Genomic DNA, 24,983 nt, shown 5'->3' with positions numbered 1-24,983 from the left:
TGCCTCAGCCCGTTGGTGGCTTGCTCCTGTCAAGGGCTGGTTCTTGGGCTTTAGATGCTTGTCAGCTTCCCTCTCTCTCTAGTGAGTTTGCCACATCGCGAGGGGACTGCACTTACCTCCCTGCACACCCATTAAGAGAACCTGTGGGGAGGATCATGGAAGGTGGTGATACGGGATGGGGACACGGACGGATGGACAAACCTTCCCATTCCTGCCCACTCTTTTGTACAACCCTCTCCTGTGGGTATTTCCTTCCCTTAAGGGGTTCTTTCCCCTCCCTGACCCCGATCCTTCCCCCAAGGACATGGGGGAGGTTACCGTGCACGAGCGAGAGCAGGACGAAACGCGCGTGTGAACCAGCAGATTGATACGATCTGCAGAGCCCCTGCACTGGGGCTGCTTGCGGGACAGAGCGCGTGATGGATGACTGTTTCTGCAGCTGTGCAGTATAAAGCCAGATAATCACTGAGCTCCTTTTAGAACATACTGCAGTCAGGGAGATTTTCCTTAGACAAAATGCTAAATTGTGTAGGATTTATAGGATCCTGGCCAAAATCAGGGATGAAACTCTATTTTAAGAAAGGCACAGAAAAAAGATTTTTTTATATATATTTTTTAAGAAAACGAAGTTCTCTGCCCTCCCCCTCCAACACGCAATATACAATTTTTTGATACCTTTACAGTGAGTCAGATCAGACTCTACATCCACACAGTCCTGGTGGGGGGAGATGAGGAAGGTGCATCTACCCATCTGCTCACACTGCTTCTCATACTCATGCGCGCTTTTGCCTGCAGGCAAACCAGGTGCCTAAATTCACTGCTGGAAGTTGTGCATGAACAAGGCCCCTTCCAGGTACACAACTAACCTCTCTGCTGGGTGCGCACAGCATGCCCAGACCCCTTGCAAGAGCTGCCAGTTTGGAGGCATGGGTGGCACAGGATAGCTGGCAGGGAAGGAAAAGGGAACCAGGTATTGAGCTGATGACGGGAAAAAATAGCGTGCTGTAGGAGACTCACCCGCAGAACATGAAGATGGTGCTGGACGAGGGATCGTGCGGCAGAGGAAGGGTCTGCTGGAGGCAGAGCTGCTCGCAGCCACCATTGAAGCCATCGGAGCAGTCGATCCCTTTGGAGTAGTCATAGCAACCGGTGCCGTCCTTCATGGGTCTCAGGTCCTCGGGGCACTGCAGCAAGAGAGGGGACACGGTACGGTAACGGGTGCACTCCCCATGTGCACCTCGGAGTCCCAGCCCGCTGTTTGTCCTCCCAGGGCATAACCTGCGGCCAAAGGAACTTGGCGTGTGGTCGCTCTGCTGAACTCTGTTGGCAACCGAAGGAGCTGAATTTGTCCTGAGTGTAATGGATCTGCCAGCAATGGGGCAGCCCAGATGGCCACTACCCTGCACCAATTTGCCCAACTTTTGAAGAAAGGGAAAGGATCTCAGGAGGGGCCTGGTCTGCTGCAAAAACCATTCTCACTGTCCTCGCTCAGGAGAAAGATAAAATCCCCAATGCAGCAAGATTACACAGCCACAAAGCCTTCAGCCAGCTTGGGGCTAATCGTGATGACCTGCTCTGTAATATGCTGTAGAAACCCTTTACCATTTATTGTCTCTTCCTCTGCGATGCGTGAAGTCCTGTGTAACCAGGAAAACCATCTCAATGCCTGGGAATGACAGTAGCTGACACCCACCAGGGCAAGGAGGGCTTTGAACACGGCCTTAGCCATAACAAGACCAAGGAGGGATTTTGTCCTGGAGTTTATCACTGCTTTCATTTTTCAGCTATATTTTATTAACGACTACAGAGGCTCAGCCTCCATACAGTCACTTCCAAAAGCATCTTGTGGCCCCCCACTGGAGGAGGCAGCTGCGGTGAGGACAAGTCCTTGGTGCCGCCCAGCTCTCTGCAAAAGCAGAGAAAGGATTGGGGGAGGACAGATCTCTGCTGAGACTAACTAGAACAGTTTTCCAAAGTTGAGGGAACCACACTGATTCACACAAGCTGGGGATTTGGCTCTGGGTTTTAATTTCAACTCCCCAGCTGGTTTTCCTCATCCCAAAAGATAAAAACCAGCAGGCAGCAAATGCTATCAATAAATTGTCACCCAGATTAAAGCACTCTTCTATTCCACTTTAGTTATTTATCCCTTCTCACCAAACATGCATACACACAAACAACAACAAAAAGGCCAGTCCTTAAAAAAATAGATAAATCTTGTCTAGGAGCAGCTCACAATTAAAAATGCATTATGGAACTTCTTGAAGATGAGTTAGACTGGAGCTTGTACAGGTAGTGATGAAGGAAGGTTATAAATGGCCTCTGTCAAGCAGAAGAAAGGTTATAAAACCACTATACTTCGTGCTTAAAAAAGAAAATCAATTTTCCGTGTGAGCAAAACGCTGTACATATTAATAAAAGTTCAGAAGATCTTGGCCCGTCTTCTTGCCGTTAGAGGCAAGTGCCCAACAGGAGACCGGCTGCCAAGCCTTGCCCACAGCTGCCCATCAGCACCCGTGTGCTCGGAAGGTGACTGCCCAGCATGGGATATTAGAAACATGCTTTAGGGAGTCCTGGACCATCCCATCCAAGTGATAAAAAGCTCTTTTGTCACTTCCTAGAAAGACAGTGCCATTGCCGGGTGTGAGCTTGCCATTTCCCTATAGCAGGAGGGTCGATGCTGCTTCAGCACAACCTGTAGCAATAGCGATGTCTCACACCCCCCTCCGCTCTCTCTGGCTACTTTGCCCTCAAGTCAGCTGCTGAAGCCAGGGTGGACCTCAAAAACCTCAGCATCTTCATTGCAGGCTCTGAAGCAGGGGCAGGGCACAGAGGCAAGGGAAAGCAGAGAGGCACCAGGCTTTTCCAGCCAAAGCATGCTGGCAGCAAAGAGCAAGATACAACGGCCCTGGATGGCTCCGTCTCTGCACAGCAGGAAGGGCAGAAGCAAGGCTGTCTCTGGTGTTGGCAGGCAGCCCTGGAGGGAGCAGTCCTACCTAGGCACAGAGAAGCAGAAGGCAAGGGAGGAGGAAGCTTTCTAGACGTATATACAGAATAAATACGAAGGAAGAAGGGGTGCTTAGAACAATCTGTGCATTCCACTGCTGAGCTGTTTGGGAAACAGGATCAGGATAATTGCATTTGTAAATCCACATATATAATACCGTATCTACTGCAGTCTCCTTCTAGTCTGTGAGCACCACCATAAGAGCTGTGCAAACTGGCAGAAATGCATCCCCCTGGAAGACAGGGGGTCGACTGCAAACAGCTCCGTACACCCCATGGCACCACATTCACTTCTCTGCTCCCGTCCCCCTCCAGGCTGGGAGGCTGTTGAGCACGGGCAGCACTTTGTAAAGGTGAGTTAGAGAGGTCTGTGCTTGCAAGGCTGCCACATTTCAGCAGGGCTCTGCACAAGTTCACAGGAGATCTTCCAGGGAGGCTAAGGGGAACTGGATGGGATCTCAAGCGAGCAGGAGCTGCAGGATCACAGCCAGGGGTTCAGCAGAGGCGTTTCAGAGCTGTCACCTGGGACAGATATGCTGAGCACAACATCTTCCTCAGCCTGGAGAGGAAGATGATGGCTCCTTCCCTGGGACTGGGTTAGTGGGTCACAAAAGGCCCTCCCTGTCTTAGCCCCACTCTGATTGAGGTGACCCCATGGGATACAGATCTCCAGTTTGGCTTTTAATCACCAGGAAGCGTGCTTTGTTTCTGTTTGTAATTATGCATTCTAATACGCATTAATTATGGAATGCAAATAGCTCGGCATTAAATTTGCAAGAGAAAGCACCCCCTCCTCCCTTCCCTCCGCATCCACGTCCCCCAGCTCTGGGGAGCCGGCTCTCCAGCCAGCCGCTGTGTTGCAGCAAGAAGTTCTCCAGGGACAGAAAGCTTTCGTAGCCAACACACAGAACGGGCAGGTGTACCTGCCTGGCAGGGCTGGGAGCGGAACGTACTCTTCTTGGGGAGAAGATGATAGGGACGGTGACCCAGGGGAACCAGCTAGCTTTGCAATTAGTGACAGCCAGCAAAACAAACAGGCATACGGAAGAGGAAGCAGGAATAAATTCAATCCCCTTGGACTGCAAGTTCTGCCTGCACTTCCCAGCAGTATCTGCATCACTCAAAGCTGGGACAGAATAAGTGGATGGAGCAATTATTTGGTGCAATAAAGCTTTACTGCAGCCAAGGATCTCCCTGGCCTGGTGGTAGAGGGTTTACAACCAGGATGTCCCACAGACAGATCAGAACAGAGACAGCTAAAGCCCCCTTGGGTGCTACAAGGTTCTTGCCCACAGACTGAGCGCAGCCAGAAGTTACCTAGAGAGAAAAAGAAAAAGAAAAAGAAAAAAGAAAAAGAAAAAAAAAAAGGGGGGGCACGTGCTAGTCTTGACTCCATGGGCTGCACTGAAGGGTTGGTCTGGACTCCCAGGTGGGCTTACAAAAACAGCACTTGCTCTGTATTTTCTGGACTTTTATAGAAAACCATATCTGTTATTGCTGACATTGATTTGCCTGGCTCAGGCAGCAGAGAACCAATAATTACTGTGAGTTTTAATCAATCCCACATCAATTCAGCTGCAGTTCAATTTGTGATCTGCCTTGGCAGTGACACAGGATGGGTGTGTGTGTCTGAAAATGATTAGAAAATCAATAGGTAACTCAGCCAATAATTCTGTCTGGGCAATCACGGGTGACACGTTCCTCTCCAATCCATCCACAGTGGCTGCTCTGTGCAAGGTGAGAACCGGCAAGATATGGCACCACCACAGCAGCCAGCCAACTAACCCTGTGCACCACTCGGAGAAGAAAGGGGGAATTATAGATTTTGTCCAGAGCGACAAAGAGATCCCACAAACCACTAGCCAGCTTTTCAAAAGAAGCTGTTTGTGATTTGCCATGTTGGATCAGCATGGCCTTGGCAGCCAAGGGAACTTGCTTGAAACTCCTGGAACACTGTTCACTGAAGGATCTGACAGGCAACGAATAAATTAATTAATCTCACAGTTTGGAAAGTGGGTTTAGGACTTAAACCATTCTGCCGAGAGGAAAGCCAAAGCAGGGAGAGACTACAGTTTGCTGGTCTGCTCTGAAAAGCCATGGAGAGGATGTTTCCAGACAAACAGAATTCTACCATCTTGCAAATCTACTCGGTTTATATAGGAACAAGTTGTTTTCTCTGCGATGGCTAGCTCTGCAAACTGTTCTTGGGATTGGAAAGAAAACTTAGGTTTCTTGTCTTCTTGTGCATTAGCACCGATATAAATGATTCTGCAGACTAAATTTAGTGCACAGCTCCAGAGCAGCAACCCCTCTGCTGTCCCCAGGTTTGCAAAGGCAGAACTGACTGCAGCTCCGTACCCGTTTTGCTGACAGCGCAGACAGACTCCGGCTCTCCCTCTCTCAGCCTCACTGGCTAGCAAGAGGTCTTCATTTTTGTCATTACAGTCAGCAAAAAGGACACTGAATATGCACAAGAAACAGATACGCTGAACAGGAAAGCGCTATTTTTACCTGGTTTTCAGAGGAGAATTGTCCTCCCTCTCTCCCTTTAAATGATACCATCCAAGGTCACACGGAGGGGCAGAGGCAAAACTGGGAAGAGAACCCAGCAGTCCTGCTATGCCCAATCCCTGTCGCTAACGTCCAGAAGCCCGCGAGAGCCCTCCTCGCCGACGCACGGGACTGCTGCCGGACCCGAGCCGGCAGCGCCCACGGCAGTCAGCTCTCCCAGCTCCCGCCTGCCTCGTCCCACCAGGACCCCAGGAGCAAAGCACCTCCGACAAGACTCGCCGTCCCAGGCAAACCCAGAGCAAAGCCAACATGAGGAAGATCGTTTTGAAGGTGAAAGCCAGCAACAACTGAAAGCGGTGCAAGAGTTTCTCAGAAAAACAAGTATCTGGACCAATCCCTGTTTGCATTAGTGAGCAAAGGCCCCTTCTTCCTTTCGTGTTTACAAAGCTCATCAGCAACAAGGTGGGTGAGAGGGGTCACTGGAAACCAAAAAGAGCGAGCCTCATTACTGAGCTGCATCCCCTCGACGAGAGGAAACCAGCTCTCCATCCGAATTGCCCGACAGCGCTTTTCAGCTCAGCTTCTCTTTTCTGTTATTAAGTTTAAAAAAGAATATTTAACAGAGTTTCTGCAGAGAGTAAACCGCCCTTTTTATTATTCTGCTCTGTTCTCTCAACATCAGCAGCCTTTTTGTCCGAGATAAAAGCCCAGGCTTCCCCCGTGCCAGGGCGGCAGAGGTGAGGCTGAGCCGCAGGATGAGCCCTGGTGCTCCCGGCTCTTCCGGACAGCGCAGAGGGAAGCCATCACCCATCCTTACGCCCTCGCTGCCACCCTGGGCAGCATACCGTGGGACGCAGAGCACCACGGGGCGATCCCCCCTGGCCTGCCACCCTCCCCGAGGCGGGCTGCTGCCACCGGGCGCCCGCCGAGCTGAGGAGGTGGCTGCTGCTGGACCTGCTCCGGCAGCAGCGATGGTGCCAAACTACTGCAATGCATCGGTACACGGGCCTGTCTCTCCGTAGCCGAAACCAAGGAGGTTTAAGGAGATGCAAATCAAGCTGTGGCTAAACGCTGTCCTGCAAAGGGAACCGGGCTCTAGTAGGTGCTTACAGCCCTCCCAGAGCTGCACTCCCAGGCTGCAGGAGGAGCCGGTGGCCCGGCGCTACAGATGCCCCAACCTTCTGCTGCGACGCTCCCGCGCACCCTGACACGCGGGCAGGGAGCCACCTCCGCCCACGGGAAGCTCAGGATGTTCTCGAGCGAGCTGCGAGAAAGCAGACGCAGAGAAAATTCAACGCGCAGAGGAAGACGGAGCGTAAAAAGCTCTTCTGTGCGCTGCCGTGCACCTAGCCCCCGCACCCTGCCTCTCGGGTTGCTCACGTTCACCGTGCACATCGGGGGCGGATCAAAGCCACCACATAAAGCATCTTGGAGACTAAAACGCATCAGGGGACCCAGGTCTGACCGGTACACCAGGCTGGCCAAGGTCTCACATGAAGCTCAGCTTCTGGGAGTTCGACACGCAATGCTGAATCGGCCCCCGAGTGCCCCGCTAACATCACCGATGGGGAAGCACGAATGCAACAGCTTCTCTGGGGCTGGATGGACAGATTTACAGTGTAGCAGAGACCACCAGAATATTCTTATGAGATTACAGCTTTCACTGTTTACCCTCCAGAGCCAGACTGGACTCAAGCATCTGCTGCTAGTCAGAGAGTCCAAAGGCCCTAAACAGCCCCACTTTCGTTTAGAGGCATCCTCCACTCCACCCTCAGCAATCTCTCCAGTATAAAACAAAAACATTCATCTGAGGCACTGCTGAGGTACAAGCAAGTGTCAGCACTTTCACGAGCTCCAAACTACGCACTAGCATTTATTTTATTTGCTTCTTGGATCTCAGAAGTGATACAAATGCATTAAACACCTTTGTGCCTATATATATTTAGACAACAACTGCTTCGTCTGCCTTTGCTTTCTTGCCACAGAAGGCGGATGACGAGGACTGCTCTTCATACGAGGCAGGACCAGAGACTGGTAGAAGACCCACCTCTATGGGCAAGATTTATCCCACCTTGCCAATTATTTGGACTCCTCCAGAGCCAGGAGGGCGATGGGCACGGTTACGGTGCCGTTCACCTCACCCCATGGCAGACTTGCTGACTATATAGGCAGTGGGGACAGCTAGCTAGGAGACATCTGGACGTGCACAAACTCACTATTACTCAGTGAAGGTGGCTACCACCATGCAGCCAAATAAATCTGAAAACAAGCTGCTGCTGGCAGTGATGGCCGCGCTGACGGGAGGCTGAAGCAGAACTATCTCCTCATGCAGACCAAGGAGCCAACTGTGCTTGGAGAGCCCGTCCTTGGCCGGGCTGTGCTGGCGCCCAGACGGAGGCTGCCGCTTGCCACGGCAAAGGCACCAAGCAACCCCGGCGTGCAAAGACCTTGGAAGCAGACCCGCAGCTCTGCGCTCTCCTTGGGGTGCACGAGGGCTGCAGGGGGAAGGGGTCAATCTGGGAGGCTGGCGAGGTGGGGCAGCGCTCCACTCGCTCTCCCTGCCCCGCTTTCCAGGGAAGATCACCATCTCCCCTCCGTGGGGTTGCACCAGCCGCAGAGCTCGCTGCCCCCTCCGCTAGCGGCCGCAGCCTCGGAGCGGCGCTCACACTAATACCCAGGGCCCTGCTGGAGGGGAACATCTCTTCCCGGAGGGAAACACGCTGCAACTGTTTGCTGAAATAACAGTCATTAGCTTCCTACTCTTTTTCCCGTCTCCCCTTTCCCCCCCCTGCCGCTTCTTTTTCCCTTTCAAGATCATCAATCATTATGTTAGCTTCAGAAAAAAAGGCAAATCCATCTGTCTTTAGGGCTTCTGAGCACAAGCCGCGCCAGCTCCTGCTCCCCGGCAGGCTCGGGGGGCTCGGTGAAGGAGGGCCAGCGCACCGAGGCAGCGTCTCCTCGCCTCCAGGCACCGCAGACCCCTCGCGCGGGCCATCTCAGCAAGCCACCGGGTGCATTTTTGCATCTCGACTCTCCACCTTCAAAGCAGAATGGACTCCTTTCAAGCGCCTGTGGGGAAGCGGCGTACGTGGATATAAGTGCTCGGGGTTCCTGGAGTGAAGGAAATCAAGCCTGCAGGAAATTCTTGCCCTGTTCTCCTTCCAGGACTCACAAACAGCCTATTTTGGGGTCTGCTGGCAGCTCCTGTCTGTATTGGTGTTTTCCTTCCCCCAGACCCAGCACAGGGCTGGCAGCTCCAAAAGCCTTTGGGAAACAAGACATTTAAGCTGGGCACAAAGCCACATGCCGAAATCTAGCCACCAGTGACTGCAAATAGCCAAGAGCAGCACACGCGGGACACCACGGGAGAAGAGGGCTGGTGCCAGCGAGGCCCTCTGAGGAATCCCATCGAAAAAAGCCAGCGCTGGAGAAGATGTAGGTTTTATCACTTAAATTACCTTTAAGCCCTCTCTCCAGGGTAGGCAGAGACCTCCAGCTCCCCTCAATGTCTCCACTGAGATAGTTATGCTACATGCTATAAATCTAGCCAGCTCTTTCCTACGTTAAAGGCAGGGGCTGCATGTTGCTTCCATACAACCCCATTTTGCAGCACTGACAGCAAAAGTGAAGTTGAAAGCGGGCTCCCCATCCGCTTCCCCCTTCAGCCTGTGTCGTGACCCAGCTACGAGGGGACACCTCCCTGGGATGTGCCTTGCCAGCCCTGCCGTTTCCACCCAAAACTTGCTCCCACACCGACAGCCCCAGAGCTGCTGCTCGCAGGAACTCGCCACCCCTTGCACGAGGTCTCAGGCTCACGGTTACGTCATCCCGTTCCTACTGCTCTGCCACATTTCCACCGAGGCAGAAACGTACCATTCGGTAGCTCAGGCAATAGCTGCTTTTGCCACCAACAGCTCTGAGCTTGCTTTTCCCTCTTCCTCAAATCCCATTTTCACCGCAGGTAGCTACCTGGGTGAACAAGATAAAGCACAAACTGCAGTCTCCTTGGGACAGGGACTTTTTGTTAGGGTTTTGTGCAGCGTCTAACTTGGTTCTCTACACCAGGGGTTTCTAATTTCAATCATAATATGCATAAGTAGTAATCTTCTGCTTCAAGGAGCCAGCTAAACTTTAAAGGGATTAGAGAAGAACCGTTTCCTCCCCATCTCCCTCCCTCGCGTGTGCACGTCTACATAATTAGCTAGGTGCTTCTTAAGGCAGGGACGGATGAGTTTTTATTTTTCAATAAACAAGGGTCTGTCAGAAAACGCAGATTTGATGAAGCTTAAGTGCTTCATGGGATTCCATCATTTACATCTCAAAATTCATTGGGAAATTATCAAAACATTTCAAGCTTGTCAAAATTAAATGCTTTTGTTTCCACTGCTTAATTTTGTTTTTATTTTAGGCTGCACGCTGGGATAACCTAATATATAAGACGAAACTCTAAATGATAATGTTGGAATTAAACATTTCACCCTCCTAAATAAAAAGGAGTGTTTCGAACGAAAATATTTTGGCATTTGCACTTACACAGGGGATTTCTGCATGGCCCTTTGGTCTGGGTAGAAACTCCCAAACATCCGATTTCCCAAGGAACAGAACTTCTCCTTTTCACCTGCTTCCTTTTGATCTTCCCCCTCTGCTCTCCTTTGTCCCCAAGAAATCCCAGGTGACCTGTGCTGGAAGGAGAAGACCAGAGGGATAGGCCACTGGCCTGCTCCTTCATTTCAAATCCCATTTCTCTATAAAGTGATTACATTCTTAAATTAAGCCATTTCTCTGCACTGCTTTGCAGCAGCTAAGGAATATCCCATCGCTGTGAGGTGGAAGAGAGCAAAAGAGAAGGATTAGCGCCAGACAGGCTGAGCTAAGGCTTATGCGCCTGTGTGGACCATGCCAAATTTCTCTTCCTTCTGTATCTAAAAAGACTAGGACTGACACAGCGCAGGTGTCACAGCATGGGTCACAACTTAATTAAGAGACTATCTCATAGATCCTCTCCCTTCTACATGCAGTTGAGGCAGACACTCTCCTACCCTATGCATTGACCCCACGATCATGAAGAAGAGCTGTTTACACCGTGCTTGTAGCCAAACTACATTTTCCTTGCTCAAATTAGAAATAAAGTGTGGCAGAAGAATCTCAGCCCCAGAGCAGTAAAATGCTGCAGAAGGGCAGGATTTAATCTCTGCGCATGACAGTGGCGTCCGGTTCCTGGGGAGCTCGGGCTCGGCGGGAGCTCTCACCCCTTACAGACACCTCTCCCAAGGAGGGATGAACCTCAGGGCGCAGCCATGCTGTGCGTCCTTCCAAGCCTGCCTACGCAGCAGCTTCGGCCTCCATACCGTAAGTCACTGACTCCTGACTCAAATGAGCGATTCGCTGATACCTGCAGGTGTTTGCGGCGTGCTCCAGAAGTAGGAAACAGAGCTGGAAACAGACTGCTCTCTGCACCCCATCAACCTCCGCTCTACAGCTTATGGCGTGGGAACCACCAAATCACGCTGCTTACAACTACCCGTTGTTCACCACGGCGAAGACAGCTTACGCACAGCAGCAAAACCAGACACCCCGATTCTGCTGCTCTGCTCGGCTGGCAGCCTTCCCTGCACCTGGCTGCGGGTCACGGATGCACGACGTAGGCCTTCCAGCTCCTCCAGGAGGGCTTTGCCACAGCAAGACCCCATGGCGAGAGACATGGGGTGCTCAGGACCATGCACACACACACACTCGTGGTGAACCACGCACACCCTGTACCTGCTGCTGCCTCCTTCTGCAGCAACCCAGCTGACAACCAGCTCCCAGATTTTCAGGGGCTGCAGAAGCCAATGTGCACCTCCTAATCCCATTAGAGGAGCACTAACCAACCCCTTACCTAGCTCACAGGCTAAGACCAAAGCTCACTTTCCTTGAGAAATCAAAGAACCTCTCTTACCTTTCTGGGGCTAGCAGTCCTGCTTTCTTTAGGCTAGCTAACGGGAACTGCTGCCAGATAGTGTGTGCAAGCAGAAGGGAGCATTAGCACCCATGAGTGAACCAAAGCCAAGAGACAGGTGGGGAAACCTGGCTTTAAGCCATTTTACAGGTGTTTCCTTCACTCCCTTAAATCCAATTCACAGCTTTTCATCTCAAATTACAAATCACCAACACATGCTGGTCAAGCCCTTTCACTCCTTCAGCACGTCTTCCCTCCTGGATGAGCAGCTACCTATATGCCGGCAGAAGGGATCAGCAACACACCTTTCTGCATTGGCAATAATCTGACTTATTTCTCCGATGCAACATCTCTTATTTTGCTGTAATCCCTTACAAATGCTATGAAACACACATCAAACTCAAAGAATGCACAGACCAGAGCCACCAGATTTAGAGAAGCTCACTGGGATTTTGTTCTCTTTTAAAATGCCAGTCACTCTCCAAACACCATAGGAATTCTCTGGTGCGCTAAGGAAAAGCATGACTGAAATGGATGTACTTCTATTGCTTACGGATTGTTACACTGAAAGTTAGGGCTCAAAGGTGAGATCCCAGTCAGTAATTCCAAGTAATGACCTTAGCAAGATTCCAGTTAACAGGACAAGATTCCAACTAACAATTCTTAGAATTAACCAAACAAAAAAAGCCTCCGATAAGAAAAGAGCTGCAAAAATCTATTATGCACTGATGCCATCTACTGGGTGCAAGCAAAAATAGCAGAAAAGCCATGAGAAGAGAAAAAAGCCCTTGGGGAAGCGTGCGATGGAAGCAGAGGAGCTGTCACCTCTCCACGCCGGGTAAGGAGCAGCGGGACCCCATTTCAGCCTCACCCCTGGGAATCCCTGGGCTCTAGTAAACAGCAGCAGTGGTAAGATGACATTTCAGAGCCTGTATTTCCTTCCCTTCCCCAGTAAGCGAGAGAACCTTTGGGTCTTCCAACTCTGGATTGTAACCAAGCAAAGCTATGTGCTCATTTCTCCTTCATAAGCCCAAGGAGATTGACCTAAGAGGGACTCAGACAATGTCTGTAAGCAATTGCCCTCGACATTTTAAACAAGTCCTTTTAAGGCCAAACAATTAGGTAATGGCAGAGACCACATTGCTAAAAAGCCTTAAGATAAATGCATCCTCAATCCTTGCAGAATTACTGGAAGCTGTATTAGGGGCACTAAGGAACTGGTAAGAGATGATGATTATACATAAAAGGAATAAGAAATCTTTGAGATTTGTGCTGTTCCCCGGTTGAGCTGCGAGGCTCCAGCTCTGGTGTGTATTAATTGCTTACAAGCCTGCATGTATATTTTATGCTCAGTACCTGCCTAGAACATTTGTTGGATTTAGCCTTGATTGATGAACCACTGATTATATACTTCTGTGGTTCTCAGCAAATTAATAAACTGTTGACTGGTTGAGATTAACAACATGTCATGATTTGAGAAACAGTGTCCACAGTAAAGCTGAAACGAACCTAGTGCTAAAATTAGTACATGAATGCTCCCTGAACTCTGTAAAAAGGGGACAGCTTAATTAAATTACATCCCAATATTGCCTATAGCACTTACCAAATTGGCAAACTGAGTTCATGGCAGTTCAGCTTTAAAACATAACTGACATCCCTGCAACTTTGCAGGGAATGACCCCCATCCCTCCTTGCGCTGCAGAGACGGCTCACACCCCAGCACACTTCAATACGAGGGGGCAGGATGGGGAAAAGCAATACGGCCAAGTGCGCTTATACAGAAGGAACGGAGGCAGAAGGCGAAGCAAGGTCACCTGAGATCCCACCCAGTGCCAGCAATAGGGGACGACCCACGCCTCGCACGGAGAGGCGGCGGCTAGCAGGAATCGCCGCTTGTCCACATTTTTTATACTTTTCCCTAGCAACGGCTATGGAGCACGGTCTGAAACGCGGGGCTGTGCTAGACGGACCTTCGCTCTGACCGCTGCAGCTAGACGGTCTCATCGGTGCAGTGATTCCTGGAGACCTACACGCAAGTGGCGAGTGTGAAACGTTGCATAAATTTGGTACAGCCGGAAGGGATGACAGTACTTTGCGTTTCTTTTATCGCTTCAGTCAGAAGGGAAGCCGAGTGAAACAGAAAGCAGGGGGGTGATTCATCAGAGCGCTTTTTTCCCTCTCTCAGCATCTAGATTCTCGCCCGGCTGCGCATCCCTCACCCGCCGCCAGCTCTGCCCTCTCGCGCAGCCCTGCTGAAGGTCCACAGCACCGGGCCCTCACGGGGGCAGGTCGCGTCCATCGCCTGATGCCCATTTGCCCGCCCACGGAGCCAGGTTTGCTTGTTTTCCGAAATGCCAACTCCGTCTCCCACCGAGGGGAACAGAGAGAGGACAGATGTGCGTCTTCTTATAGCTGTGTCCTCTCCTCGGATGGGCCAGGAGGCCCAAGGGGCTCCAGGAGAGGTGCAGACCTCCCTCACCACCAATGCCCAGCGGAGGGGTGCGGGGACCCCGACCAGCCCTGGGCGACCGGCGGCCTCCCCGCACTGTCGCTGCGCCGTCTCGCCCACGGCACATGGGCAGCAGGATGTGCCCCAAGGTGATTTCTCACTCCAGCTCCTTCTTTCTCTCCCCCGGTGTTCATGCTGTACGTGTTTTGTTCCCTTTAAATAAAGCCTCATTTAGCCATTATAGAAAAGTGGGGGGCTTATTTTCCCTGAGTGACACAGTTTTCAATTCCTGCCGCTCTGCGTGCCGGTGTGGCAAATGCTAGGCCTGTAATTTATTGACAATTTCTATCTTAATATATCTTGACTTTTAAAAAGAGGCGTCTCTTCCCAGCAGCACAGGGCAATCAGGGCCCCGATTGTTTCTGACAGTATCTTAGAGGCACATTAGTTTTCAGAGCAAAATGACACTAAAAAAGAATGGGGGAAAAAAAACCCACACAAAGAAACAGCCCCTCCCTGGAAAAGGCCAGAACAAAAAAAAAAAAAAAGAAAAGAAAAGGAAAAAGAAAGCACAAAAGAGAGAACTAGAAAGAAAGAGATGAAGGGAGCTGCAGGACTGCTGTAACGCGTTGCCTGTGACACATCAGGCTGTCGTGCTAAATGGCCTTAACAAGCAATCGGAGAAGGGGATAATGAAAAAGCCACCCTGGAGACGGCGCCACTCCAGTCTGACCTTTCCAGGCTGCCGTGTATAAACATCTTCAATAAATAAAGAGACACTTAACTCCTGCCTTTGCAGAGATATAGGAGAGAAGGGGTGACAGGGGCTATGCCTGTGGTGAAAATGAAGCTTTGGAGAAGAAGGGGAATAGCTTTTGGGGGGGCTTAGCATCACCGTGCACGTGTTTGCATGCAAAGCGCAAATCAGCATGGTCACAGAAATGGTGTTAGCAACACAACCGAGCGGCGCAGCGGCCCGAATGCATTATAGCGGCTGGGTGTTGGGCATAAGAAAGAAACCTCGGCACGCAGGTGAGGAGCGCGGCTGTGACTGTGTGTGCGTGTGCGAGAGGTAGCGCTGCATCTGTGCACACGCACGTGTTTGTGTGCGCGAGCCACGCACTTGCACGTAGGCAGAGCGGGCGACGAGTTTTGGACCCTCTCTGCCAGCGAACAGCCACACACCCGCATAAAGCAGACGCCTTGACTGACGCTTCCCCTGAGAGCAAGCGTACAAACATTCCCATGCTAAGAGGTGTCTTGTTCCCAGATTCTTCTAATAGGAAGAAGAGCAATGGTCCAAAATTAATGGGCTGTTTCACAAGGATCTGCCTCCTCATCTCCACTGCTCTGTATTTCACATGGGACTCGCCGTACAGCAGCACAAACTCCTTGCGTGGAGAAGCGTTAACTTTGCCCTCGGAGAGAGACACGTTAGAGTGGACTGCGGAGCGCTCCTTTCGCTTCCAGCAAAACCCTCCCACAGCTGGCAACAATCCAAAGCCTCTGCCCAAGACTAGTGGTCTGTGGTCTAAGAGGTCTTCTGAAGAGGGACTGCAAAACCTGGGAACTAGGAGGTGGTCTGGCAAGACAGGAGCGTGTCCGGAAATGAACTGAAACTCTGAGGGTTTCAGAGGGGCGCAGTGGAGAAGAGGATGGGGAGATGCTTCACCTCGCCTGCACCGGAGCTGGGAAGCACAAGTCAGCAGCAGAAGCGAGACTTTGTTTTAAGCCCGTGTTTTTCTGACAAGCAGGAAAATGGCTATTAGCAGCCTCATCCGTTTGTCTTTTACACATCTAAGCCCAAGTGAAAATGGCTGAGCAAATGCTTGCCTGGTTACTGCTCCTTTCTTGACCATCTTAATGCAAGCTTCCTGTATGTGATTTGTTGTGAAGACCACAGGGAGGAGGCGAGTCCATTGGCAGCACACGCAACCCCTCAGCCCCATGCGAGGAGAACAAGCAGGCAGCATCACCCTCTACCTTGCCCCAAAACACACCCTCACCTCCGAGGGCCAGCGTCGAGGGTACCTACCACACAGCCCGTAGAGTCCACCTTGCGATCCGAAACGCACTTGAAATTGCGGGTGCAGCCACCGTTGTTGCGGGAGCAGTCTCGGACTGGCCCAAAGGAGGAGAGCAAGTCATTGATGGTTTCAAAGTAGGTGGACAGCATCGCTTCTTCCCTTGGAGACAAAAGGCACTATTAGAGCTAGGAAGGAGGGAGAGGGAGGCGGCAGGGCAGAGCATGTGCAGTGCCGTAACTTATCCACAAAGCAGGCTGTTTGGGCACCACCAAGGCATTTTGATTAGCAAAAAAGATAGTCAAAGGGAGTTTCCTAAGAACACGAAGGCTTCGTGATCGTGCTATATATTTCTAATTTGCTGCTGCCATCTTTGATGAAAATCAACCAAGCCTGAGGTTTCAAGGATACTAACTTTCTACCATTTTCATGCAAACAAGCAACTAAGAGAGGACCTATTAGTGGCCCGGACTTGTATAGGAATTCAAAGCTATACTAGATATCAGAACCCAAAAAGGTGAATCATGAATGTTTTCTCTCATTATGAATGTTTTACAGATAAGTAAAGCTTCTGCGAGCACACACACCTTGTCCAACGCCTGGGGATGCCACTCAAGATATAAAGCCACAAGAAACCTGGCTTTATTTGCTGAGATGTGGAAACTGGAAGCTTAAATCTGTGCTTGGATTAAGGTGATGGGGGACCCTCGACCAGGGGCACATAAGGAAGCGTCTGAGCCCAGCTCTCCCCTCTGCCAAGTCCATGCCCCATTGCAGCACAACTGTGCAATGCTGCACTCCTGCAGCCTGAGACAATTTTGCAAACCCTAGCGCACAGCTGCGTTTTAAAACCTTTTCCTTAAGCAAATGAGAAGCGCAAATGCCTATGAATTCAGTGGACATTTAAAGACTTGAGAAACTCCCACCCCCGCCTCTCCGAGCTGCACACGCAGCAGATTTTGTCTGTGACAAAGTAGTCAGGTGCTTGCTTTCTGCTGGATTCCTGCAAAGGGGACATAGATGCTTGCTGAGAGCTTTAAGCATCTCTAAGGTATTTTTCATCTTCAGAGTACATTTTATATATTAACTGATTCCTGCAACCCATCCTGGGCAACAGATCTGGTCACCGTCTTAGTGTCAGCGAAGGATGCACAGGGAGACAAGCGATTTACCCAAGGTCACAGAGCAAGTCAGTGACAGAGGTAGGCTTGACTTCCACAGTCTATTTATTAGATCTTTATACACATGAAACTGGAAATAAACACTGACCCCTCTGACCTTAAAATACCCACTGAGACAGCGCCATGAGTTACACGGCGCTTTGCTCCTCTCCCTCTAGCATTTCCCCCGTCCTCACGGCTGTACCAAAAAAACCTGCACAATGGCTCGAGGCCCATTGCTCTTCTCCATTTTCCTTTGTTTATAATCTCAAAACCGTGTGCTTGGCAATAAAACAGCAGCGCAGGAATATTCAATAGCCCTTGAAGACCACAGTGCTGCTGTCTAGAACTTGCACCACACTAGCTAGCAGAGGAGGGCCCCTGGGCACGCACGCACGCGCTCACCCTCGCACGCGCAGGGCTGCCAACACCAAACGTTCGAAAAATCATGAGTCAGCCATTAAAAAAAATATAATGAGATTGGCATAAAACTGATGAGATTTTAAAAATAAATCAATCGTTGGGAGTTTTTTTTTTTTAATTTGCCTTCTGCTTTCTGAGCCTTTAGGGCATACTGAAGCTTCTCTCTGCAAGCTTGGGGGCTAGAAACTACAAAAAAAGACCAAACCCAAAGCAATAAAGCCCTGCACAGTTCTAAATTTTGGATTTTCCAGCAACCCCAGGATTCCAGAAGCTGGGACTTCAAACAGGCAAAACACCGCAAAGCCAGCAGCAGCGGTGAGGGGGCACATCCCCTGCACGGATGGCTGCGGAGGGCTGGGTTAGGCGCCGTGTTAGACGCCGAGTTACCCCGAACGTTGGGGCAGAGCCTTCTACCACCACCCGCGTGTCTCCGGGCCCTGCGGTGGTACCGCCTTGAGTCGTGAATTCCTGTCTACGCCGCATGCTTTCACCCAATTAATGCTTCCCAATTAACTTTTCCCTCTGGGTGATCATGTTGCAGCTATTCCCCTTTTCTTGGCCCATCTCCTAGATTTTCCAGCATATTTGGAGCTGAATCTCCCTCTGTCCTTTCTTGGTCGTGTTTCAAATATCTTTAGAGGCCTTTTCTATTAGCACTCTGTTCCCACCAGAATTTGCAGCTCCTCCAGAGTGAGGGAGTGAGAAAGACAGAATATATTAGATCAGGGCACATATTTCTGCTGGAGAGAAGGGAGAAGAGGAAGGACATATTATTTACTTGCCAAAAGTGCTGTTTATTAAGGTAGAGAGAATTGCTTAGAAAAACGTGACAACTCCTCCACCACCACCCCACAAAGTCCAACCCCGTCTGCTGCTCCTCCTGGGGGAGCAGAAGTTATTGGGGACCTTCTCCTCTCATCTGAGGCTGCCGGCAAAGAGATCCGTGCCCCCTGCCACCCTCCCAGCTCTCCCCTTTGGCCAACCAACACCGCAGGCCGCTCCCGCAGAGCCAAGCTCATCCCGGGGGGACGGGAACCTCGCTCTCCGAAACCATGCCTGGTGTAATGGATCATTGCTGACAAAACGCGGACGGCGGCTGGCAAGCCGGAGCGAGCCATTAAGCCTATTAAAATATTAACCTCCCCGGAAGGTGGGGGAGCGGAGACGGAGGCAAGCGCTCAGATGTCGCCCCCGAGACGAGCCGGGTGACGGCACCGTCTCCAGACGGCTGCTCGCCTCTGCACGGATTGATTCCGCATAAGCGTTCGTTCCGTCAGAGGAACATGGCTTAAGCGCGGCGACCTGACACGGGGGACGGCAGCAGACGAGAGGGCTGACGCCGCGCTCGGAGCGAGCCGGCAGCAAACTCTGCTTTCTCGTGCTTCGGAGGGGAACCGCTCAGCCCGCGGGAGCCGGGCTCCGCGCAGGCAGGCACCGCCAAGCCGCTTCGCGCTGACATCCTCGGCAGCTCCTTTTAATTCGGGGGCTGAAGAGCGCTAATTAATCGCACGCCGCACACGGCGACAAAGGGACGGGCGGCGTTCGGCGAGGAGCCGACGATTCGCCACCCACGCGGCGCCGCTGGCGACCTGCAGCCGTCCCTCTGCCCGCCGCTGCCGTCCCGCGCCTGCTCCCCCCGCGCTGCCGCTGGGGACGCCTGCCTCCTCGCTACCTCCTCCTAGCCCCGTCCCTCCGCTTCCCTGGCCGAGAGCCCTCTCCCGCCCCTCTATCCCAGACGGGGCTGCCCCCCAGCTCTGCTCGTGCCCCGGGGTGCAGCTTCTCCAGGGCTGTGCTCGCCGCTTGGGTTTAGCAACGCCTCGGTGCCCTGTCCTGCAAGGTTACCCACCTTGCTCTGGGGAAAACGGGCAATTTGTCTTGGGGAGGTCTTCTTGCCTCCCCAAAAGTGCGTGGTTCCCTGGGGCGGGCGCCAGGTATGGGACCGGGGGTCTGGATCCTGACCCTGAGTGTGGCCACAGCTCGGGAGCATCTCTGTGCCCGGCAGGGCACACGGAGCTCACCCACCTGCGGGCGACTGGAAAGGCACTGTGGAGCCTCCCAGGGCAGGACGGGATGGACAACTGGATGTTCCATGTCCTCATTCAAGTTGTATTAATGATATTATGTGTCTGGAGACAGTGAAAGCTTTCAATGCCATTTGGCCTTCATCCAAGAAGTAAGAAAAAGATGGATCTAGGTAGTCGGCCACATGGACAATGGATCAAAACACTCCTGCTTACCTGAGATTTAGGGCAAGCAGCCTTCTCCCCCTGCGAAGCCTACGGCTGATTTCTGGAGGGCAGATACCTTGCCTGGGACTCATTTTTATCCTGTCACTCTGAGCTAAATGGCTGGATTTACAATGGGAAAAAATACGAATAACATATGGCAACAGGTCCTACTGTTGACATATGTCCTTTCAGGCCAGCAGCACTCTTGGAGAGATGCTACCACCTGAGATGAGATGGAGCCCAGCCAGCTGGTGCCAGGCCTGCTCCAGAGGAAGGCATGCATGAACTCCCAAGGGAAATGCAACTTCTCCCTCAAGAAGGCTCAAACAAGAGTTTCATTTGACCACTTTCCCCAATGGCAAGAAGTGCACTCATGCCATCTGCTCCCCTGGAAGCCAGGCCACCAACATGTGATAATCTGTCATCCACAAGAGCAGCCCGCCATCCTTGCAAACCACCCGTGAGCTCTGTGGTTTACCCCATCACCCTGCCTGCTTGCCCTAAGACTGCCACCCGGCTCTGTGCCGTCTTCCTAAGACCTCTTGAAGAGCAAAGCATGGTCACACCTCCTTCTCCCAGACCTTCCTCCTCTGAACCTCTCCCCTTCCCTCCCAAGAGCGCTTCTTTGCAAATAGCGGTGTTGCCATATCAGATCTGAACACTGTGCCATCAAACCCCAGCGTTGGCCTTTGAGAGGAAACAGTGCTGACAATTTGGGGATATTTTAGGAGAGATGGTAGCATTTGACCATCCCTGTGTGGCAGTCCATCAGAGGAAGCCAGCCCTCCCGCCCTCCCTCTCCCTGTCAGCAGCAGTTCAGTAACACAAGATTAGGATGGCCCTGATATATGAATCACTTTCCCTGCAGTAATGAGCTGCCTTCAAAAGAACATCTATTTTTCTTGTTCTACATTTATCTGTATTGAATTTCATCAAGTGACCCCTGGATCTGTTCTGACAAGGCATGATAGAGAAGATGGGCTTCTCAGTTTGTGCCGTGTCTTGAGCACACTGGCGACCTCGAGGAAATTCCCCGTGGCCCTGGCTTGACCCAGACTGCATGAGCCCGAGTGTCTGCATGCCCTTCACGCACGAGCCGCAGCCGAGGAGCTCAGCGCAGCAGCGCAGTGCCGGTGCATGCTGGGAGAACCGGACAATTCCCCACCGGTTCCAGTGATGGAGGCAGGAAGCGGGTGTTACGTCCTGTTGAAAAGGGCATTTTGGAGCAAGGGACCTAATTTCTGGTGCTCGATTTTCCGCACAAACACATACACATATATGAGCACGCACACGCACTCTAACTCTCCAGCCCTCCCAGAGACACATGCAGACACACAAATGATACACTTTTAAATGAAATGCACTATCCTCACTGCCAGCACCCACTGATTATATACCTAGCCCTCGCTAAAACCCACCTTTCTGACAACTTTTATTGCCATAAATGGCTAGTGCGATGCACAACAATACTCCTTGCTGTCAGGCTCCGCGCAGCTCCCAAGGCAGACCGCAGCATCCATTGTCACCAGCCCTTGCCATTTCCTAACGCCTGCAGTTGCGTCTATTCACTTGCAAATATTTTTCTCTTCCACCTCCCCACTGCTCTCCATCCTCCTCCTTTGTTCCAGGCCTTCACTAATGAAGCAGATTCAGTGACAAATATTGCTGGGGGTTATTTATTCATGAAATATCAACACCATGCAATTCTCAAAGCCTCCAAAGCACTCATCTCAGAATAAGCTCCTGAGCTTCACAAAGTGGCTCTTCTCTTCAGCTCATCCTAGAAGGGGATTAAGGGGTGTTATTCAGCTCAGCTGCCCCTTTTCATTGCCTGCTAATGGTTTAAGACATGAGTGTCCTACAAGGTTTACTGTCACTGAGAAAAACAAGGAAGAACAGGATGCAAGCTTGGACGAAGCTAGTGCCTCTCTACCGTCTGCTCGCTGAGGTGTGTTTGGGAGGGGGATCAGGCTGGAGATTTGGGGTTCATGAGTTTCTAGAAACAGAGCATGCTAGCAGTGAACGGCATGATACAGTGTCATCTGCAGATTCACCCCAACGCAATGACTGGTAGAGAGCGGGGACACAAAACCACCCGGCTCACTTTTCCACACAGCTCAGCCTACCTTGGCCATGCACAGCGAGGATGCCTCACACCCACCATCTCGCTCAACCCTGACTCTCATTAGGAGAAAGGTATGCAACCCGCTGTCTGCCTCTCACCCTCTCACGTTGTCTCCATCAGTTGTGGCTGCAGTCAGAGGAGACAATCCAGTGTCCTGCACACAGTGTCCCATTGCCTTCCTGCACCTCTCCCCTCCCCTAGCCGTGCTTAGTAGCCCTGGCCGCACACAGAAGGCATCACCCTGGTCCTGTAGCTGCAACAGGCACAGGCGGGGAGGCTGACTTCTGTCGCACAAAGCACAATGTGAATGGGGCAAGCCCAGCCTGGAGCAGCTTGGAGCCTGTCCTCCTCCAGGTCCAAGTGCTTCCTCTTTCCATTGGCACAACCAGGTCACGCTGGTCCCCGCTCAAAGGGGACCTTAAGAGTTGATGCACTTGTGATCCAATAGGTAGGAATTTACACTCACATTCCTCATTTTTCAGCCTCATAGCTGCCTGACTGACGAATTGTCACCAGCTCTGGCCAAGAAACTTGTTATTAGGCCAGAGAAAGGGCTGATCTCTTCACTGCTAAGAGCCTACCAGAGAGAAGTCTACTCCTGTAGGCTTTGCCCCTTTCCCTTTACACCCAGTCAGGAGTTAAATCTGGACCTCTTCTGCCTTTCACCCTGTCTTCCCTGGGCCAAAGACAGTGCAGAGAGCTTTGCCTGGTGTGCGCTGGCCTCCTCGTGGTCTCGTGCGGATGCCTGCCCGGCTCCAACAGAGCTGCACCGGGAGCTTAGAGATGTGCAGAGACAGAAAACACTGCAAGTGGAGACTTGGCCCAGCTGCCTGTCCTCGAGCAGCAGGGTTAACGGGCCGGGTGGCACCAACTTTCCGACGAGTTAATACACGCAGCCCCTGGGCACAGGGGACATCGGGAGAACCTTGGCGGGGGCCAGGAGGTTGAGGTGCTCCAGGGACGCCTTTTCCGTGGCTGTGCCCAGCTGCGGGCAGGGGCCCCCGTGCTCCCTTTGTGACAATTTCTGAATTTCCTTTCCGACCACGCGTACATTCAGGGCCCTGTGTTACCCTTGAGGGCAATCTCAGGTCTGTAAAAAGGACGGGGGAGGTACAGGGGTGGAGTTACAAGGCGGGCTGCCAGGCTCCGCACCCTGGGGTGCCGCCGGGTGCCGCCAGTGCTCCAGATCACACGTGGAGCAGTGGCTGCTTCCCCCTTTCCAATCCCTATCCAGTCCTCAAATGTGACAGTCGTGCAGGAACCCAGCCCCAGCACCCATTCCTCCTGGGAGCTGCTTTCAGAAAGAGCTGGATACCGACCCTAGAGGTACACCTTGCCCAGGGGCCTCCAAACAGACACCCAGACCTGCAACAACTGAGGCCACTGCCCATTTAGCGGTACCTTATTTCTCTCCCAGCAAACATGCTCTCTCTCCCAGGATCACCTATGCTCTCACCTATTGCACTTCTTTCTTTCTCCATTCCTTTTCTCTTTCCCCTCACGTCTCTTTTTCCCTCTCCAACCCCCTGTTTTCCTCTAATACGGCCAGCACTGAAATCATTAGCGAGGGCACTGAACTCTTCATCGAGTCTCAGAGTAAACCACTCAAAGGTATTAATGGGATTGGTAGAAGTCAGACCTCTAAGAGCCTTTTCGCTGCACGCTTTGTTATACGCTGCCTTTTGTTTTGTTTGCAGTCACGCGGGTTGGAAACTTCTTTTGTCAGCCACGAATCGCGAATGCTCGGCGGAAGATGGTGAGCTGGAAAGGGTAAGCGTGCTCAACTGCAAGTCTGAAATATCAAACTTGAGTGGGAATTAAAGACCCTAAGGGAAGCAAAGCTAACTGAGCCCTTCGTCCGGGCCCGCCTGCACAGCACCGCTTGGCTGTGTTACGATACAGCTATGAAGAGCGCAGGCAGTTTAACCAACGCTGAGCACAACTCCTTACAGAGCCAGGCCACGAAGGGCCTGCCTGGCAGATTGACATATTTAACCGGAGCTGAAAGTGCTCTGCAAAATGGATAATCACATTTTTCATAAAAACATCACATAAAACACAATAAAAAAAATACACCTGCAGAGTCCAGCGTTCGGGAGTTGCATGTCAAAACGTAACCGCCTTGCTGTGATGGGTGTCGCAGGCTGTTCTCTCCGGGACGACCCCGGGACCTGCTGCTGCCCCTGCACGCTGCCCCTTTGCCTGCACCTGCTCATGCTCCTACGGCAGTGAACTCGGACATCCCCGGCGTGCTCAGCTGTTCCTGCGGTCAGGCAGCTCTCTGCACGCACCCTGCTCCAGCCGTCTCAGTAAAAGCCCCTTTTACGCCACGTGGCAGCACGCGGGGGCATGCAGGACCATTCCTGAGGACACCGACCTGCTCCGCGCCCAGGTGGGGGAATGAGTGCACCTTCCATCGTTCGTTTTACCGTCAGTGTTCAATGACTGGTCTCGTGCTTCTTTACTGCCTAGTATTCCAGCTCATCTCCGAAGGCAGTTATTCATCTCCTCCGGGGATTTTTCCTTCCTGAAGCATCCGAGTGTCTCGTGACCCTCAGCTGATTTTCACAGCCTCTGTATACAGCACGGGGTATTATTTGCTTCTTGCTGAAGATGGGGGAACTAAGAGATTAGGATTAAAGGCATTCAGTACTGTTGGATGTCCAACTGGAGATGCTTTCAAAGTTCCTCTTGGTACTTTTAGCGCTTTATGTGCTCACGGCACAATTCCAATTGACTTTAATTGCAGCACAGGCTCAGCTGTTCTGTGGAAAGGGCTGTGAAGTTAAACACCCAAATTATGATGAATGTGCAATAAATGGTCACCTGAGAAAAGTGATCTCCAATTTCAAAGCGATGGAGTATGTTTTCTCCAGGACTTAAAACTTTTTTTTTCCCCTTGCCTGCAACAAGAGACCGCTCTTTCCGCGGCCTCTCCTCTATCCACTCTGCTGTTTACAGCATCTGCAACGAATGAAGCAATCATCTCCTTCGATACCAAGACATGATTTATCTCCAGAGCTAGTATATCCGCGCACTGAGTAAAGCCAGGGCCCTCTGGAAAAAGTAGTATCATGTAGTCAACATATCATGATGTACTGTCTCACTGGGAAAACTGA

At 51.7% G+C, this 24,983-nt stretch overlaps 1 protein-coding gene across 1 annotated transcript in view; it reads right to left on the bottom strand.

Moving 5' to 3' along the window:
• ASTN2 (astrotactin 2) overlaps positions 1-24,983 on the bottom strand; it is a 433,335-nt gene that overhangs the window by 177,535 nt on the left and 230,817 nt on the right. The window contains exons 11-12 of the mRNA XM_067309282.1: positions 15,940-16,090; positions 1,018-1,184 (exon numbers count right to left, since the gene is read on the bottom strand). Coding sequence (XP_067165383.1) covers positions 1,018-1,184; positions 15,940-16,090 — 318 coding nt within the window. The remainder of the gene's footprint in view (positions 1-1,017; positions 1,185-15,939; positions 16,091-24,983) is intronic.

This window comes from Apteryx mantelli, chromosome 21 (assembly GCF_036417845.1).
Source record: "Apteryx mantelli isolate bAptMan1 chromosome 21, bAptMan1.hap1, whole genome shotgun sequence".
Lineage (NCBI taxonomy): Eukaryota > Metazoa > Chordata > Aves > Apterygiformes > Apterygidae > Apteryx > Apteryx mantelli.
This window is presented reverse-complemented; position numbering and strand designations above follow the sequence as displayed.